General features: G+C 36.8%; 1 protein-coding gene across 5 annotated transcripts in view; it reads right to left on the bottom strand.

Annotated features, from left to right (window-relative positions):
* Positions 1-19,637, bottom strand: part of PPM1B (protein phosphatase, Mg2+/Mn2+ dependent 1B) — a 91,696-nt gene that overhangs the window by 8,308 nt on the left and 63,751 nt on the right. For 2 of the 5 annotated variants that reach the window (XM_019466355.2, XM_053890650.1), the window contains exons 3-6: positions 18,060-18,177; positions 14,879-14,990; positions 14,433-14,490; positions 3,261-4,327 (exon numbers count right to left, since the gene is read on the bottom strand). In XM_019466355.2, coding sequence (XP_019321900.1) covers positions 4,022-4,327; positions 14,433-14,490; positions 14,879-14,990; positions 18,060-18,177 — 594 coding nt within the window. In that variant the 3' untranslated portion in view covers positions 3,261-4,021. Of the gene's footprint in view, positions 1-636; positions 2,409-3,260; positions 4,328-11,109; positions 13,680-14,432; positions 14,491-14,878; positions 14,991-18,059; positions 18,178-19,637 lie in introns of those variants that run through there. The other 3 variants (XM_019466505.2, XM_019466592.2, XM_019466427.2) reach the window with 3 other exon arrangements.

Genomic DNA, 19,637 nt, shown 5'->3' with positions numbered 1-19,637 from the left:
CAACAAAATGAATCCACAATCAGACGTGAGAATCCAGCCCAACATTAGAGTTTACAAAAACGAAAACAAGTGCTACTTGTCACACATAATTTTCTAAATTTGGAAAATAATTATTTGTCATGAAACAATGTTATTTATGTTAATAGTCAATTGATTTCATTTTTTAATGAATAAAAATAGTACACAATATAATGTCTTGGCTTTAATTTCTAATACAATAAATAAATAAAACCCAGAAAAGCAGTTCTTTGGGATCTTTGATCTTCAAAAATATAAATGAAAAAAAAAAAGAATATAAACGGGTTCTAAGACTAAAATATTTGAAAACAGCTGGACTAGAAAATTCAGATTAGTGAAGACTGAATTCAGGTTTTTCTTCTCAGTCACACATTATTTGTATGTCAAGGGCCACCAGACCACTTGAAAAAGTGGCATAAAAAATGGTTTTGGAGTGAAGAAGGAATTAGTCAGTATTGTCCTATACAGTTTGGATAATTCCTCTTTGGGATTATAAATCACCCACATGGCTTTGCATGAAAATTTCACAATAAATATTCCAACTACATAAAATGTTGAAAAAGAACATTCAAAACTGGACTTTTGCTTTTAAAAATCATACCAAATAGTAATATGTCACACTGTTTTTATCAATTCTTTATTTAGGTAACAAGTTGGTTATGTTCACTGCATTGTATGAAACATCACAATATCTTACTGGAAAGGTACTATCAGTACAGGGTTGGATCAGAGTGGGCAGTATGAACAATAAACCATTTTGCATTCTTCATTCCCTATCTTTTTACAACCCCCCAAACCCAGTAAAGGGACAGATAGCTTTTAACATCATCATGTAAAGCACTTTAACTTACAAGGCTAAAATCTAAGGAATAAATAAAATATATTGTGGCAATAATTCCTTTAGACCAAAAATCAGGTGCACAATAAATCAAATGATCAGGAAAGCTGTCTGTATTCAAATGGTGTGGCTCTCCAGAAACAGCTTCAGGAAAATGTTACAGAAAATATCATGAATTCCATTTCACACAGGACCAGATGACGACTCATTTTAACTACACACAAGGGCAATTACATCCTGCTGAAACACAATTTAAACATATAGGATAATGTTTACAAAGCATCCACAACATGTAAACCATGTACAAATGGATACATTCATTGCTTCTCCTACCCCAATAGCTTCTTTTAGATAAATAATTTTACTCTTCATGTTCAGCATTAATTGGATTTACTACATGCAAAACTCAAAAGAATTCAAGAATTCAAGGTTATTGTAAAAATAGAATTAAAATAATCTTCAAGTACCTTATGTGATAGCCACTCTGTACCGTGCCCAATGTTATAAAATGAAAGGTTACTGAACCCATGAAAATATCTCTGTAATATTTCCTTAGATCTAAAATAGATAATTTTAAATGTATTTATAGTCATTTCAATGTGATATTCTGAGCTTTTAAAATAACGTAAACAATTAAAAATTATACCAAATTACACACAAAACTTGTATCTTAAAAGCTGAAAAAGTAAAACTATAGAAACCCACATGTAAAACAAAAATCACAATTTACATTATAAAGGCAAATCTCATCATTTAAAAAAATTTGCAGCAGTGAGATGTCAAAGCAAATTATAAATAGCCATAAATTAACCCATTTGGTTTCAAAAGATTTTCTAGTGAGAGTTGAAGGATGTAGTAGATACATGCATAAAATTTGTGAGGGTTTATAATATTATTGCCAAATACACTTTATCTTGAAGCAGGCAACATTACAATTTGGACATTATCGGAGAACCCAGTTTGGTAATACAGGTAAAATTAGAAAAAAAAATTAAATAACAATTAATAATAAATATATATCCTATAGTAAATTGCTCAAAGGAAATCTCAAGCCACAGAGCTGCAAAAGGCTTCCAACGTGGTGAACTGAGAAAGGAGCATCCCATACAGTTCTTTACTCTTACATGCTTATATGTTGTGTGTCTTGTCTAAAACAAAAACGAAAACGAAAACATAATGTATCTTCAGAGTACAGCTAACTATATTCCCATGCACCTTGGGCACAGTTTGTTATTTGTGGTGAAATCACTCCGTTGGTTCCTAGGGCCCAAAGTTCAATACAGGTGTAACCAGTATGCCTGAGGTTGGCGAAAAATACTGCAGTACAGGCAATGCTACAAGTGGCAATTATCAGAAAACACAAATATGAACAAATGGTGGGAAATGCTAATGATTTTCTGCTCATATCACAAAACGGCGGGAATCCACAAGAATATGTTTCCCTTGTATTGAAGCAAATTGTGATTAAAAGTTTTTTTCCCCCAATTTTCAGAATCAAAAGCATTTTAGAAGGTTTATAAGGCTACCATGGGTCTTCTAGATCTCCAGCACCCTACAGGAAGAGAAAAGGAAGAATATTATTATTATTTACCTACACCACTTCCGGGTTGGATTGAATTTCAAAAGAAAACAAAATTAGATGAACAAATTACCTTCCTTTGTTTGAAAAGGCACTTTTACAGAGAGCTGTGTGCAGTGTATACCTTGTGTACACACATGGGTCTATCTACTACAGATAGGTAACTGGTTGGGTTTTTTCCTCCCCTCTCCACCAAATGCCTTCCTCTTTCACAAACCACTTAAAAACATTCTGGCATTGGAAAAACAGATCACAACATCAGCTACGTTCGAAGATCCAAAGTTTCGCCTTAGCGCACGTTAAGCAATTTTAGATACGTGACAAATATAAACACGAAGGAGAAAAGTTAATGTTCTACACCCACAAAATAATTTAGCTGTAAAAAAAAATTTCCCCATGTGACTCCCGCATCTTAAAAACCTATTTTTAACAACAACAAAAAACTCATATCTGCCACTATGTAAAACATCCTGTGATTCTTGCCTTTGTTAAGAGCTGATGAATATTTACAGCAAAGATCACAGTCTTGCAATCTTTAAAACGCTCATCATGGCAATTTTCCGACATGTCTATGTGTGTCCATACTGTCCAAAGATTAGTATCACAAAAGATTTTGTATCACAAAAAGGGGATAAGAAGCAGAATGGATTTGAGTAAGCAAGACTTTTCAAAATGTTTTCTTTTAGTTACTGAAAAAAGCCAAGCCAAAAGTTTTCTAAATGGTATATAAATACAAATGAATTTCTAATGGGCATTTTTCCAATATACCAAACCTGGTTGTTAAAAAAAATTTTTGTTTTGATTTAAAAATAAGTACAACATGCATAGATTATTCCACATCACATGCTTTATTTGGACTTGAACACTTATAATTTCATTCTAAACACTTGGTTGACATACATTTTGATGTATGTAGTTAGGCTATACAGAATGTACAAACCAAAGCTGTATCAATAATACATAGATTTTTCAAAAAATAGGTTTCAATAAAGAATACAGAGAAAGGAAAAATAACCACATATGCAATAGCTCAGAACTTCTAAAAATAAAACTACAGAGATGTAAAATATAAACAAGTCAAAGAACACACAAATCATCATCTTTGGAAAAAAAAAAAAAAAAGTACAGGCCAGCATCTGCCATTCTTTGAGGAACTGAAATTACTAAAGAAAACACAAATTTATTACAAAGCTAACGATGAGTGTTCTAGTATGTAAAATAATGTGAAGCAATATAATTCTACATTAACAAGTTTTTCCACAATATAATATAATCTCGCTTATCAGTAATCTCTAATCCTGTCTAGTATAACTTTAACTATTGATTTGAATAACTAGTAGCCTCATTCTGGCATACAATAGGAAATGACATATAACTTTATTAAATTCAAAGTTCTAGAAATAGTCCACTTTAAACTGATAAAAGTGTATGCAAAGGCCTTCTTTAAAAAACAAGGCTATATGAATGTAATAAAACTAGTTGACCAAGGGTTCAAATAACAAAACGGTTCTACAAATGCATACATTACACTTCCTAAGTAAAAACCATCAAATCAAAGATCACAAAAATATTACCACGGAGTCAGGTCACATGGGTTTACCACTCATCTTTGTCCCTGCATCTTCATTATAGCTGTCTAATTCAGCAAGATCACTTTTTGATTCAGTATGGCCTTCCTGCATTGTCACTGGGCTTCCAGCATCACTGTTCGAAGAAGGAGCTGTGGCAGCTTGGTCAGCCGGGCTTTCTTCTCCCTCTACTTTAGCTAGCCTGTAACTAGTCAGCATCTCCTCCAGAAGTTGTCGGTAGTTTCCCCTATGATTAATTCTCATTTGCCTGAGAGCTTCCACCAATTTTCCCTGTGATCCACTTTCCTCTGCTTCCTCGGAGGCCTTTTTTTAAGATTCAAGACCCCAGTGTCAGTAGACAAACTAGGATATCACATGTATATCATAACATATCACAGCAAAGCACTCATTTCTCTACCACGAGTAATAATAGGCTAAGCACGAGAACAGTTCATTAGATACGTATCAAGTCTTACTTGTGTCAATAAAAACTTCCAATGGAAATATCAAGTCGATTTTAGCAAATTACCATTAACTAGTTTACATCTTATTCCACACTGTCATTTGAAGCTCCATCTGAAATTTACTCCGCTATTGGAATTCAACAGCAACACAAGCATTCCTAAAACTGACTTACTTATAAAAGAAAAACCAGTAATTGGCTATAATGGTTTAGTACAAAAGGAAATTAGTGTTTAAAGCAATAGGAAAGGACAGAAAAGCAGGCCATTAGAACATTAGTTTCTTCATCACTTCTGCAAAATGACAGGAAAGGAGACACAAAACGTAAAACTATAAATTTAGACTGGATTTTGGGGAAATTTTAACGCTTCTGTGGATAAGAATTTTATTTCCTGTTTGTACTTAAATACTTCAATTAAAACATTTCTAGATAAAAATAAACGAGTTATTTTAAACATGATAATAAGATATGAATAGGAAACTACTCACTCCTTTCCTATTTTATTAAATTTTGGAAAACTTACAGGTTTCTACAATAGCAGCTGCTTAATCTCGTTAGCTGAACACGCTCTCACATCAAAGCTGATCACAGTTAAGCTGACCGTCTAAAAGGAAGAACCTTACATCATGTGCCTCCTGATGTGATGCATTAGGGAGTGTAGGGCCATGTCCTGTGTGTTCTTGCCAAACATGTTTAATACAAATCTAATAAAGCGAGTTCCCAATTTACGGGAAAACCGGGAATAGAGGACTGAGTTAAAGGACACAAGAAAACAATCACATGATCCAGAATGTAGGACATGGTATACAAAGCTGGCTCAGGCCCTTCTTTTTCAGTGGCAAGGGAAAAAAGAAAGTGGGGGCTTGGTTACGGACTCCATTAATATGCTTGACTGATACCGTAACAGCCTGATTAGACCATCGTTTAAAATAACTACTGTAACAGGCATTCTAGGGACAACTGGGAAAATCCGGAATTGGCACTAGATGATAATCTTTATCTTATTAGGTATGATAATAGTATTATGGTTATAATACTAGAGTTATGGTTGGAAAGATGTCCTCATTTTTTTCTTTTTTTAAAACTAAGCTCTATGCCCAATGTAGGGCTTTAAGTCACGACCCCAAGATCAGGAGTTGAATTCTCTATCAACTGAGCCAGCCGGGCACCCAAAATGTCCTCATTTTTAAGAGCTTCATGCCAAAATATGCCAAGATGATGTCTGCAATGTACTGTTAAAAGGTTCGTGAAAGAAAGGGGGAAAAAATACACACACACACACACACACACACACACACACACACACACACAGAGATAAAGCCAATATGGTAAAATGTTTACAGTTGTTGAATCAAGGTAGAAGGTGTGTAGGTGTCCATTGTGATCATTTCAATTCTCCATATTTGGGAGTTTTTATCATAAACTGTTGGGAAAATCAGGGCGCCTGGCTGGCTCAGTTGGTTAAGCGTCCGACTTCGGCTCAGGTCATGATCTCAACAGTTCATGAGTTCGAGCCCCACATTGGGCTCTGTGCTGACAGCTCAGAGCTTGGAGCTTGTTTTGGATTCTGTCTCTCTCTCTCTCAAAAATAAATAAACCTTTAAAAAAAAGTTGGGAAAAAAAACTCTAAAAAAATGGTTACTGATCTAGATGATCTGACATAAACTTTTAACCATCTCTGGAAACTGATACTCTACAATTCTGCAACAAAGAAACAAAGATATGCTGATATAACCACATAATAAATAGCAGCGCTTATTAGAAAAACAAAGAGCACCTGAATGCTTTGGGGGGGAAAAAAAGTGCCCTTGTGGCAAAAAGCAAGAGATGATACTGTGCATCGTGTATGTTTTATGTGTATGTATATGTCTATTATCTGTTCATTTTAGGATGTTATATGTAAAGTGCCTGGGAAGACAGGAAATACAGCAATATACAAGTGATGGTATTGGATAGTGAAGTTATAGATGCTTTATTTTCTTTGAATTCTCCAATTTTCTACCTCAGGTAGGTTAACTGTCAAATAACTTTTAATTTTTTTTTCCTTTTTAAAATGTTTTTATTTATTTAAGTGATCTCTACACACAACATGGGGGCTTGAAGTCACGACCCAAGGGTCAAGAGTCGCGTACTCTTCCAACTGAGCCAGCCAGGTGCCCCAAATAACTTTTGTTTTTCTTAACTTGCAAAATTTACCGGGTGGAGAAAACATAATAAAATGTGCTCCGTTAAGATTTTTCTTATTTTTTCTCCCTTACCTTTCCTTATGTGCTAAATAAACATGTTTCCCTATATAAAGTTTCTCATTTGAATCTATTCAGGGAAGGTTAAGAAGGAACAACTGGGTGAATGCTTGCTAATCATAAACCTTATTGGTCTTTAATCAAGTTTTCCAAAAGGCAATTTTCTCCTTGATAGTATATCACAAAGAACTTTCAATAGAGGGCATAAGAATCTCCCCACCTCACCCCCCTGATCCAAAAAAACTGAACTCCCTTTTTATAAATAAATTAAATTAAATTAAATTAAATTAAATTAAATTAAATTAAAAAAAAAAAAAAAAACCTTCTAGGGCATTGAAACAAATTCTGAAGTGATGATCAACCCTAATTTCGTACCAGGACTGCCTGTGGAGCTTTTCAAATTATATACATACTGAAGTTTTAAGCAAATGATATTCATACTCATTGGGTTGGGGTGAGTTTTTTTAACTTTTTTTTTTTTTTAAAGCTTTATTTATTTAAGTACTCTCTACACCCAATGTGGGGCTCAAACTCACGGCCCAAGACCAAGAGCTTCACACTTCTAGCCTGCCAGGCGCCCCGTCCTAAAGTTCAAACACATATTTAGATTCACTGGGGGGGGGGGGGGGGGGGTGAGTTTTTTAAAGCCTGCCAGGCGATTCTGATACACAGAACCTGTGATATAGACTCTTCTTACTGGAACTTATTGATGAAAATGTTATGTTAGTTGCATTTCAATTTTGGTGGGTTCAAAAGATACAGCACCTCTTGCTCTCCAACTGACACCTGTTACTACAGCAAGCGTCTACTATGTCTCTGTGGATTCTGTAGGAGTGCTAGCTGGGGAGGAGTAGCTGCTTCCAAAAAAAAAACATTAAAACCAAACTTGTAAGTTAAATTGGGATGGATTTACAATGGCTGCCATCACAGAGCCACTGAACTGAAAAGAACTTGAGCTAATGACCACATTTAAAAGTCATTTTATCTCAAGACAAATTACATTTCCCTACTGTGCTCGATAAAGATAGATGGATGAGACCTCTTACCCAGCCATTTCATTGGACTCTTCACAATACTGTTTCGCAACTCTCTTATGGATTTTCATTAATATTAGAAAAGGAACCTACTGTTTGGCTGTACTTTTTTTTTTTTTTTTACCTGAACTCATATATACATTACATCACGATTACACATCTATTACAGCCATCAGTTCCACCTTGCAACTGTTAATAAGTCTTTCCAATTAGATTGTAAGCTCTCTGAGGTAAAGACAATTTCATATTCCTTTCTGTAATTAATGTCTGTACTTGGAACTTTATGCATATCATCTCATTTAATCCTCATAGGTACCCTACCTAATAGGTACTGCAGCCCTTATTTTTATAAGTGAGGAAATTTATAAGCTCAGAGAGACCGAAGTTATTTATCAGAGTGAGAATGCTAGTTAAGTGACACAGTTCAGATTGTATACAGGTATAATTAGCACCAATGTCCTCCTGCATGTTCTTTTGAATACATGATGGTAACCATTTTTGCGTAGCAAATGCCCCATATAAACAGACACTCACTAAAGAAATATTGCTTAAAATTATTGTAGAAGTGGGCCACAAATTATTTCATAGTCAAGTCTACAATGTATTTCCTTGATACAGAGAGACTAATGAAATTATAGGACGAAAAAATTCTATTAGATGGGATGGTTTAAAAGTACTCTGCAAACTAAATTAAAGGCAATTATGGAGATGAGAATATAGAACTTTACCCTCTGTTTTTATTTTCAAGGTTTCACTGTCATCTAGACAAACACAGTTTAAAAGAATCAAATCTCTCACGAAAATACTGCTTTCTCCCAAATAAGACACTGGAATATAGACAGTGAACAGAAGGGGGAAATTTTTAAGCACATTTAGAAGATAAACTTTAACTAGCTAGTATTTATTTGCAGCATTTGTTAATGCAGTTGCCATAAGCAAAATTCTTCAAACGACTAGCTAAAACAATGGAGAAAAAAGCAAAGAATAAATATTTACTGTATTTTTGGTACAGTCCTATCCTCTGCTTCTCAGCTAAAAATAACTTTTAGAGCTAAAAATTCTCAACTATGAGTTCGTGAGATAAAATTAACAACGACTAAGGAAGAATCTAATTAGCTGTTATCTGCAAGGATTATGTAAAATTTAATGAATCTGAAATTATTTTAAAGAGTCATTTAAATGATCAAGACCACACAGCTTAGAGAAGCAGTATGTCGTACCATCTTTAAAAATAGACTAAAGTTTGGCATATTTTCAAACAGTATAGATCTTCTCCATAAATATGTTCTGAGAAGTAAAAAAGAAAACAATTTACCAAAAGACTAGTACGCACACAGTCCTGAAACTGTGATATAAAAATGTAAAAGCAGCTATGTTTACTGTAACTGATCAGTTTGAAATTATCAACAGAAAGGCTATATATAAAACTTAATGTGAAAACAGAATACGAAGATTCTTTTGGGCTTTTGTCCGGTCTTTCCTCCCTTCTCAAAAATCAAATGCCTTAAAAAAGATTTTGGATTAGGACAAACAAAAATGTGTACTATTTAAAAGAAAAATAACTGGTAAGATATCGGACTTGGCTGCTTAGTTTCAAAAACTTCATGAAATATTCCTTTTCAAAACCAGAGTATCTTAAGACTATTAAACAGGAGATTCACAAAAGAATGAGGAATGATTTTTCATGGCTAGTAAAGAGATGGGGTACAGACATATATGTAATCTCTAAATATCTTAGATAACACAGAAAGGTGTAAAGACAATGGTTCTGGGAATCCCCATGCCTTAGACTGAAATTCTGGCTGTATCATTTATTTAGCTTTGCAACCTAGGCTAACTACTTACTCTCCCTGACTCTCAGGCTTACCTGTAAAAGAAGGGTGTTGAGGATATCACCTATGACTTTATACATATCCAACAACTGGACAGCTACAAGTCCCCCCTTTGCCCTTGGAAAATCATCAACCTATATGGCTACTTGATCAGTAATATACTAATTAAAAAGCATTTTAAGTATTCTTTGAGGGAAGAACTTAACATTTTTCCATGGAAAATATAAAACTCTATACATGTACTTTCATACAAATTAGCAACCTCAGATTATTTTTTTTTAATATATGACTTAAGGATAGTCTGAAGCAAACACCTAGAAATTAATAAATAGAAATGGCTCTTATTTAGCAAGTATTTACTGAGTTCTCACCACATGCCAGGCACTGTTGTAGGTGCCGGGACTATAGCCATAAAGAAATCAGATGAAGTCACAGATCTCGCAGAATTTCTACCTCTAGTTATAAGACGCAACCTAGCTTTTTTTTTTTTTTTTTTTTTTTTTTTAAGATTAGAACCTAAACCAATGAAATAGCTTATTTTTTACTAATCTACATACCCAGTGTGGGCCTTGAACTCATGACCCCAAGATCAGGAGTCACATGCTCCATCTAGTGAGCCAGCCAGGCACCCCAACCTAGCATTTTGGAAGAAGAAAAAAACCATGATCTCAGAGCCCTGCCTAAGGTAAGAACAGTTTAGAGCAAAATGCAGTTTTACTTTTTCTGGTCCTCTAGGTGATTGTTCTTTTGGGGTCACAGACGCCTTTGAGGAACTGATGAAAACTGCAGACATACTATACTTCTCGTTAAAAACTGCGTATGTACACACATAAACACATTTTCAAAAACTTTCTGGGGATTCACAGACCACCTAAGAATTCCTGCTGGACTCTTCCAAAGATTTTACTAGGTGGGAAAATGTCAATACTGCTTGCATTAAGAAGTCTTAACATACTCCAACAGGTTGAACTAAGAAACAAATTTAGTAGACAACTTCAGAAGACTCCTCTCAATAATGAACTTTCTGAATATGTTTTAAATGTTTTAATTTCTGACTTACATTCCACTGGGCCTTCTGAAATACATTATCCACAAGATTTTCTTTTCATATAAGAAAAATAAATGAATCCTTATTTCCATAAGTAATCCCCAAATTACTTATAGGCATTTACAGCCAGATAATTCTATCTCTGATATGAAGCAGACATTTTAGGATTAACTCGAATTAACTCTGACTAGCATTCTTTTTTATTTTTTAATTTTTTAAATGTTTATTTATTTTTGAGAGAGAGAGAGAGAGACAGACAGACAGACAGAACATGAGCAGGAGAGGGGCAGAGAGAGAGGGAGACACAGAATCCGAAGCAGGGTCCAGGCTCTGAGCTGTCAGCACAGAGCCCAACACGGGGCTCGAACCCACGAGCTGTGAGATCATGACCTGAGCCGAAGTCGGACATTTAACCAACTGAGCCACCCAGGTGTCCCCCTCATTTTTTAAAATGTCTGAACAAAATTTTTATTTTTGTTACTTAAAAAACCCCCAATTTTTATAAAATGTCCCAACTGGCTCCTCTTCTGTATTTCCACCACTCTGCTGTCTTTCCCATTCTGTAAACTAACCCTGGGCTCCTGCCACTGTACTTGGGCAACATCTTCCACATGGCACACATCTAACTAAGTTAAGAAGCACTTATGGAGCACATCCGTGCCTCACTCACTGCTACAGTAGCTTAAAAAGTAAAAACTTAAACACCTATAATGACTTCATTTTTTTTCTGCTTCTTTGTGTTCTTTTATTACATTACTGCTACTAGTGATGATGGGTCAACATTTTTCTAAGGTCATGATTATTCTGAAAGGGCAAAGTGGTATTTCCCAAAAGAGGGCTCTGGACTGCAAAAGTTACTTTTTATAGTAAACAGGGAAGTTTCTCTAATCCGCATATATGTCTGATAATGAGTTTACGCTTATCATCTGATCTCTGCAATTATTTCGCTACTTGACTGCCAGCATCTCTTTAATCTAATGCTGCACATGTTTCTAACAGATTAAAATACCAGAGATATTCCTTTGGGTCTATCATTCTTATGCTCCAAACAGATGGTGCCTCCTCTCTGTAAAATATAAAGTTCAAAAGGCCTCTCCAGGAGCGCCTGGGTGGCTCAGTCAGATAAGCGTCTGGGACTCTTGATTTCAGCCCAGATCGTGATCTCACGGTTGTTGAGATCAAGCCTGCACTGGGCTCTGCACTGACAGCACAGAGCCTGCTTGGGATTCTTTCTCACCCCTTCCTCCCGCCCCTCTCTCAAAACAAATAAATAAACTTAGGGAAAAAAAGGGCGGGGGGGGGGGGCACTCCAGTCTCTCCAAAAGTACTTCTGGCATCCTAAGTTCTTTTTTTTTTTCCAAATGGTCATTGGTTTTTGAGAGAGAGAGAGAACAAGCAGGAGAGGGACTGGGGAGGGGCAGGAGGGACAGAGGATCTGAAGTCGGCTCTGTGCTGACAGCAAAGAGCCCGATGTGGGGCTCCAACTCATGAACCATGAGATCGTGACCTGAGCCGAAGTCAGACACTCAACCAACTGAGCCAGCCAGGCGCCCCACATCCTATTTTTTTTTTTTTTTAAACCACAGCAGCTCTATGCTCTGGACAAAATGAGGTCCTTTCTTTAAAGACTGGCTTATACTTTGTTCTTGCCTCTCCCGTCCACTTGAACTACCATCCTCCTCATTTCATTTGTCATTCTCATCATTCTTCAAATCCCCTCTTATTTGTAATTCGGACTTGCCAGGCAATCAGCGTACAGGTCACATGGAAATGAATCACATTCCCTATTCTGTCACTTCTTTCTGTTCTTTACCAAATGATGTGAAACACTGTATTCTTTAACTTGTGTGTTTATGTGGACACGGCAAGCTGCAATGACAGGAGAGATGGAACCATGCCTCATGTTCTGTAGTCTCCCCGCTGTATCACTTCACCTCAGGGTAGACTGTCCGTGTGTCATCTGCTGATGTTACTAGAAAGCTTATGCATCTCCTAACTTATACACAGTCATAGAATACTCATATGCAAGGCCAGTTTTTTATCCTGAGAATTTCTCTTCAGTTTCATGGCTCTGTTTTTTATTCATTCACTGTTTATTGAGCTGTGTATAAGTATTTTCTATTTTTAAAAAAAGTTTAAAACATTAACCCCAATGTTAATTTAGGGTTCTGAGGCATTTTAAAAATCGTATCTGGAGTAAAAGTAGCCAACTTTTTTGAGGGACAAAGAAATTTGGCAAGGCGTAATGAAATAATTTTTTTTAAGTAGGCTCCACCCCAACATGGAGCTTGAACTCATGACCCTGAGATCAAGAGTCGTGTGCTCTATCTAGACTGAGCCAGCCAGGTACCCCAAAATTATTTTCTAAGATTACACACCGGGGTTACATTTTCACACACATGAAGAAACAGGAGCGCTTAGACAGCTAGTAATGAATCAGTAACTACCTTTTGAGGGTTTATTTCCCCTAACCATAGTACTGGATGCTGTGTGGAACCTATAATCTAGCTGAAGAGACCAGCCTGTCTTCACTCCACCACCCACTTACGACGAACTTTTCAGTCATGGCCACCCCAACTTCTGTCCTCATTTGTTTGATTTAGAGTTCTCAAAGGTATCACATGACGTTTTTAAATTAATTTCATAGCTTTAGATACAATTCTTAACACTCTGAGGTACCGAACACCAAAGAAAGACTCAGGACCACTGCTCTAGACCAAGATATAAATCCTGTTATTAGCAGTATACAGTGTCACTTATATTCAACTCACTACAATGTATTAATTGTAAAATGTTCCTTTTTGCAAGGACACTTTTATTGTTTAGAAAAAAAAAAACAAGAGGATTTTGCTGCACAAAAAGGAATACAGTGCAATTAAGAGGATACCAGTGGCTGACGTCTCTCTCAAGACCTGTCACCAGGAGCTGGAGACTTGGAGGGTGAGTCTATTTCTTCTCAATGAGTTTCATTACTAACTTGGGCTCCCTTAAATCTTTCAAGCATAAGTGTTAAAAATTAAGTTATTCATTTACAGACGTCCGAAAACTTCAAAACCCTACGAGAAAATACTTATTTGAATTACTGACTTTGAAATACAGGACAATTAAAAAAAAAAAAAAAAAAGAAGAACAAGAAGAAGGAGGAGGAGGAGGAGGGAGGAGGGGGACAAGGAAAAGGAGAAGGAGGCACTGTTTTGTCTTCTGGCACTAGTACCAAGATAAAAACGGTACAGAGACGCGGCTGACAGCACATCAACAGCAGTAAGGAAGGTAAAGTGACAGAGTTCTGCTCTGAGGAAGCACAGCAGAGAACAGCAAAAATGGTTATCTCAGCTCAACACACATGCCTACAGCGGCAATGCTAAGGTTAGAAAGAAATTATCCTTAGGTGTTCAACTGGGCACACAGGGGCACTGAGAGTCAGGTCTTTAAAAGAATAGCTCATTTTCTCTATCACTACGTTCTAGTGATGGTAGCAGCCTGCTGAAGGAGAAACTGAGATACTTCAAAGCACATTCTTCGCCTCAAAATTAAGATTTAAGGGAGAGGGAGAAGGAAAGGCAGACACACAGGGAGGAAGTAAGTACAGCCCAACAAAAAGGTACTCGGTGCCCGTTAAGTGGCAAGTCTATCTACAGAACAGAACTGTATCTCTACCTCCATTTCTATACATTCCCTTAAACTTTAACTGACTCCTTAACATGAAAAGTACTAATACTTTATTACAGATTTCATTATGTGAAAGTATTATATCTAGTATTTACATTATAAAATTATTTAAAATGCTTAAGAAACGAAATAAAACTTACCCCATCACTTTCTCTATGTGGATTCAGCCTACTATAAACAGCTTCAATAACATTGCGCCTAAAAAAAATTACGCTTCAGGTTTATTAAAATTGCATACAATTACTAAGCTTGAGTATTTAAAATAAGGCTTCATCTGGACCGTTCTCAAAAATTAATTGCCACACTTAAACACTTGCCAAGAACATAGTTTCTATATCTCACTCAGAATCTGATCCAGCACAACCCCAAATTTGTTCTCATTTATCAAGGAAATAGGACCTTCACCTTCAAAGCACATGATAAATAATTCCCTTAAAAAAAATCCCTTTTGGATGAAATTTTAAAGTTCTTCTCTAGTAAAAGAACCGTCAACTCATTTCATTTTTAGATAACTGATATACTTCTTGCCCAAAATTAATTACTAATTATAAATGAACTCAAAATTAGTTCTTTTTGTTCTACTTACTTGCCAGCAAGACCTCCCCCAGGAGGCAAATTTGGGATATTTTCTGCAGACAAGATGCGCATGACATGGGCAAGATCAGGCATTCCTTCCTCACCAGACTTCTCCATAATTTCTGCAAGTTTTTAAAAAGAGTTCCTAAATTAATGTGGTAAGTCCAGATTCACAGAGTGAAACGAGGGGTACTATTTGGTAGTATCAATTTTCAAATGTAAAAAAAGCAAACATTATCTTACTATCACACGAGGAACAAAAAAAGTAATATAAAAAGTTAGGTGCATACATAAAAGCAAAAACTGAAACAAAGGAAACGTTCTATGATACAGCAATAGTGGAGAAATTTTTGGTATAAGCCGAGTGAAATGGTTTATAATCACTAAAAATGATCCCTGTTAGTACAGTTATGTGGAAAAGCATATACATCTGATCTGATTTTATATAAAAATACAAAAGTTATTAAGACTATAATTATAAAAAAAAAAGCGATGGATAAGGATTGTAAGGAAAAGGAGAAAAAATAGAATCATTTTATAAGATTGTTCATTTTTAATCAAAGAATAGCTGACGTATTATATTCGTTTCAGGTGTACATAGTGATCCGACAATTATATACATTACTAAATGCTCGCCACGGTAAGCGTAGTCTCCATACGACGTCAGTGCAATATTACTGACTGTATTCCCTATGCTGTACTTTTCAGCCCTGTGACTTGATAACTGGAAGTCTGTAGTTCTTAACCCCCTTCACCTAGTTCGCCTATCCTTCCTCTGGCAACCACCAGTGTGCTCCTCATATCCAGGAGTCTTTCTGTTTTGTTTTCTAGATTCCACATAGAAATGAAATCATAAGGTATTTACCTTTCTCGGTCTTATTTCATTTAGCATAATACTTTCTAGGTCCATCCATGTCGTTTTATAAGGTTTTTGATACCTAAGTAGTAATGTTCCACAACAATTTAAAAAAAGGAAAATGAGTCACAGAACTTGCTGAAGCTTAGAACAAAGTAAAACATTTACATGTTCCGTTTACATTTACGATTTATGGAAAACAGGTATTTAGTACATGATTATTTGGCCAGTATTAAGATATAAACTCCTTGGGGCTCCTGGGTGGCTCGGTCAGTTGGGCGTCCAACTTGGGCTCGGGTCATGATCTCACGGTTCATGGGTTCGAGCCCCGCACTGGGCTCTGTGCTGACAGCTCAGAGCCTGGAGCCTGCTTCAGTTTCTGTGTCTCCCTCTCTCTCTGCCCCTCCCCCACTCACACCCTGTCTCTTTCTCTCTCAAAAATAAATAAACATTAAAAAAATTTTAAAAGAATGATATGAACTCCTCAAAAATCAGACAGTGCCCACTGACTTGAAGTTAACAAAAAAGCAGTATCCTCGGCGGTCACCACGCCTCACCAGGCCCTCACCATAACCTTAACTTTCACCACTCCCATTCGACTCTGCCCCTGACCCTTTTATTCCCACAGTCTCCGTTCAGAGCAGCCTTCTCCTGCTTCTAGATCTTCACATGTACTTCTACGCTCTTTCTGCCAGTCCGACCAACCTATTTTGCATAGTTCACTCACACTCATTCTTCAGGTTTCAACTTCTTATGTCACTTTCTCAAATGCGTCTCTGACCCAAGCCTGGAGCAGGTGCACCGCTGCACACTTCCACTGCATATGATAGTTAATGTGTCATGAGACTGCAAGCTTCTTGGAGGCAGGACTGTAATTCTCCTGCCTTATACTTGCATCTCTATAGCACAGGATTTCTCAGCCTTAGCACTACTGACATATTGGACCAGACAAAAAAAATTTTTAATGTTTATTTCTGAGAAAGAGAGAGAGAGAGAGAGAGAAAGAGAGAAAGAAAGAAGCACAAGTGGAGGAGGGGCAGAGAGAGACACACACACAGAATCCGAAGCAGGCTGCAGGCTCCAAGCTGTCGGCACCATGCCCCACAAGGGGCTCGAACTCACAAACTGTGAGATCATGACCCGAGACGAAGTTGGATGCTTAAGCAACTCAGCCATCCAGGAACCCTGGACCAGACAAATTTTTGTTGTAGAGGCCGTCTGTGTACTGTAAAATGTTAAGCAACATCTCCGGCCTCTACTCCATACTAGAGGTTGGCGACACCCTCTCAGTTATGACATCAAAAAGGTCTCCAGACATTGCCACGAGAGAGAGAGAGAGAGAGAGAGAGACAGACAGAGACAGAGAGAGAAGACTGGGTATGTTACAGAAAGTATATATAGAGAGAAGTCAAATGAATTATAATGTAAACAAGATGGGGAATCTAAGTAAAAGGTACTACATGTACATGGGAGCTCTCCTGATTTTTTTTTCAACTCTTCTATAAATTTAAAATTACTGCAAAATAAAAGATTAAAAAAATAAGTACAGTTGACCCTTGAATGACTCAGGTTTGAACCGCATGGGGCCATTCACGTATAGACTGTTTTCCAATACAGTACACTACTGTAAGTGTATTTTCTCCTTATGATTTTCTTAACAACACTTTCTTTCCTCTAGCTTACTTTGAATACGTGTTAATAGACTGTCTATGTCATCAGTGAGGTTTCCAGTCAAGTTTCAGGGGAGTAAAAACTTACGTGTGCATTTTTAACTTATGGGGAGTGCTGGGGGAAGAGGTGGGGATGGTGGTGTGTTTGTACCCCCAACCCCCACGCTGATCAAGGGTCAACTGTAAAATCAATGATCTCTCACAACACCAATGCTAACTCTAATCGGGAAGATAAAAACAGACAGTAATGAATTCCTATGATTAACTTGGTAGGAGGGAATTAGTATTAGTGGAATTATAGCACTTGATGCTCATGATAACCCTGGAGGCAAATTTCACTGGACTCCTCCATAAAAGTATAACAAAGGAAAGGGACAATAAAATAGCAAGGTTTAACAGTATTTTCGAATTTTTCTCCTTGGGGGTATCATAGGCCTATCTCTTCTCCCTGCCAATCAATTCCCACTCACTGGTCCAAGATGTGACAGTAAATCTCAGGCAGACAGATGCCTGTTTTTTAAGGCCTTGTTTAGAAATACTTAGTCATTTTTTCCCAATTAAAAAAAAAAACTACTTGATAAACAAGGAAGAATACTTTTCCTTTCCTTCTTAAAAAAAAAAAAAAAAAAAAAAAAAAAAAAAAAAAAAGCACCTTTCTTACTTACCTTCAACCCGTGATTCCAAGTGCTTATCCAGCTCTGAATCTTTTCTCACTGCTTCATCTGAGACCTTGGGAGCATTTGAAAAGCAAACTAGTACAATACTCATGTTATCTCGACTTCCCTGTATATTCAAGAAAGAAAAAGAAAGAATTATATTTCTACAGTCCAGCAACTTCCTATTATTTAATTCAAAACAGAGTTAATTACATTAAGCAATTATAGTTTATTTAAATCACCAGAATGCACACATTCAACACATTCATTTCCATTCCAAAGAACTATTTGAAGCATTCCCTGAAGAATTAAGATCTCTAGATAGGGGTAGATCTGGAATTATTTTATGACTTTTAATTCTGTGTACCTATTCTTACCCACCAACACTCCACAAATGAGGAAATGAGGAGATGCATCTTTATATGCATTACATCTTCTAAACTCTGTTTCCCACTCAAGACTACATATTCCCAAAGTGGCTCAAGCCCAAAACACATCTTCCCAAACAAGTGTGTAATTTTCACCTAATTAACCTGCATTAGAGCAATGCTAGCAAAACGCCACTGAATTTGACACAGCTGAAAATTACTGATCATTAGGATACTCAAGAGACTATACTGAACAATTAAGCAGAGAAGAAAACAGATTATAAACCATTCCGAGGATAGCAAACAATGGAATGTAACTGGATGGCTGAGATACTATACAGTCAGATAGAAGAACTTTTGAAGAAAAGCCATCATATTGTTAAACAGAATCACAAACAGGGTCAGAGTCTGCAGAGGGGAGCTAAACCTGCTAACTTAAGGACAAATTTTACTGCTGCCTTGTTAATCACACTATCACGTACAAATGATCTATATTTAAAAAGTAGACTACTACCGTAAGATTATGAAAAATGAATTTAAAACTTTCTCATTACTTTTCCTATAGATATATCACTTTAACTGAGTTTCTTAGAACAGGATAAAACAGTGCTTGGGTCACCTGGATGGCTCACTCGGTTAAGCATGCAACTCTTGATTTTGGCTCAGGTCACGATCCCAGCGTCGTGGGATCGAGCCCCATATGTGGCTCCACGCTGAGTGTGGAGCCTGCTTAAGCTTCTCTCTCTCTCCCCAGCTCACGTGCTCTCTCTTCCTCTCTTAAAAAAAGGGGGGCGGGGCGGTACCTGGGTGGCTCAGTAGGTTAAGCGTTCGACTTCAGCTCAGGTCATAATCTTGCGGTTCAGGAGTTCCAGCCCTGCGTCAGACTCGGTGCTGACAGTTCAGAGCCTAGAGCCTGTTTTGGATTCTGTGTCTCCCTCTCTCTCTCTGCCCCTACCCTGCTCATGCTCTCTCCCTTCCTCTACCAAAAATAAACATTTTTTAAAAATAAAGAAAAAAAAAGAATAAAACTTCTTGAAATAGTGACTTTTCAACCCCCTTCCTCCCCCCCATGGTTTCTATTTATGATTCTAAACAAACTAAATCAATGTAGGTGGTAGGCTATTTTGTCTGATGGTGCCCTTTGCCAACTCAAGTGAAAAAAGCCTAGGCCACATCCATTCTAGTCTTTTCATTCAGTATGGCCAGAATCTAGGCAGGC

This window comes from Panthera pardus, unplaced genomic scaffold (genome assembly GCF_024362965.1).
Source record: "Panthera pardus isolate Hobbes unplaced genomic scaffold, ASM2436296v1 HiC_scaffold_25, whole genome shotgun sequence".
Taxonomy (NCBI): domain Eukaryota; kingdom Metazoa; phylum Chordata; class Mammalia; order Carnivora; family Felidae; genus Panthera; species Panthera pardus.
Note: the sequence above shows the minus strand (reverse complement) of the source record. Positions and strands in the feature narration are given on the sequence as shown.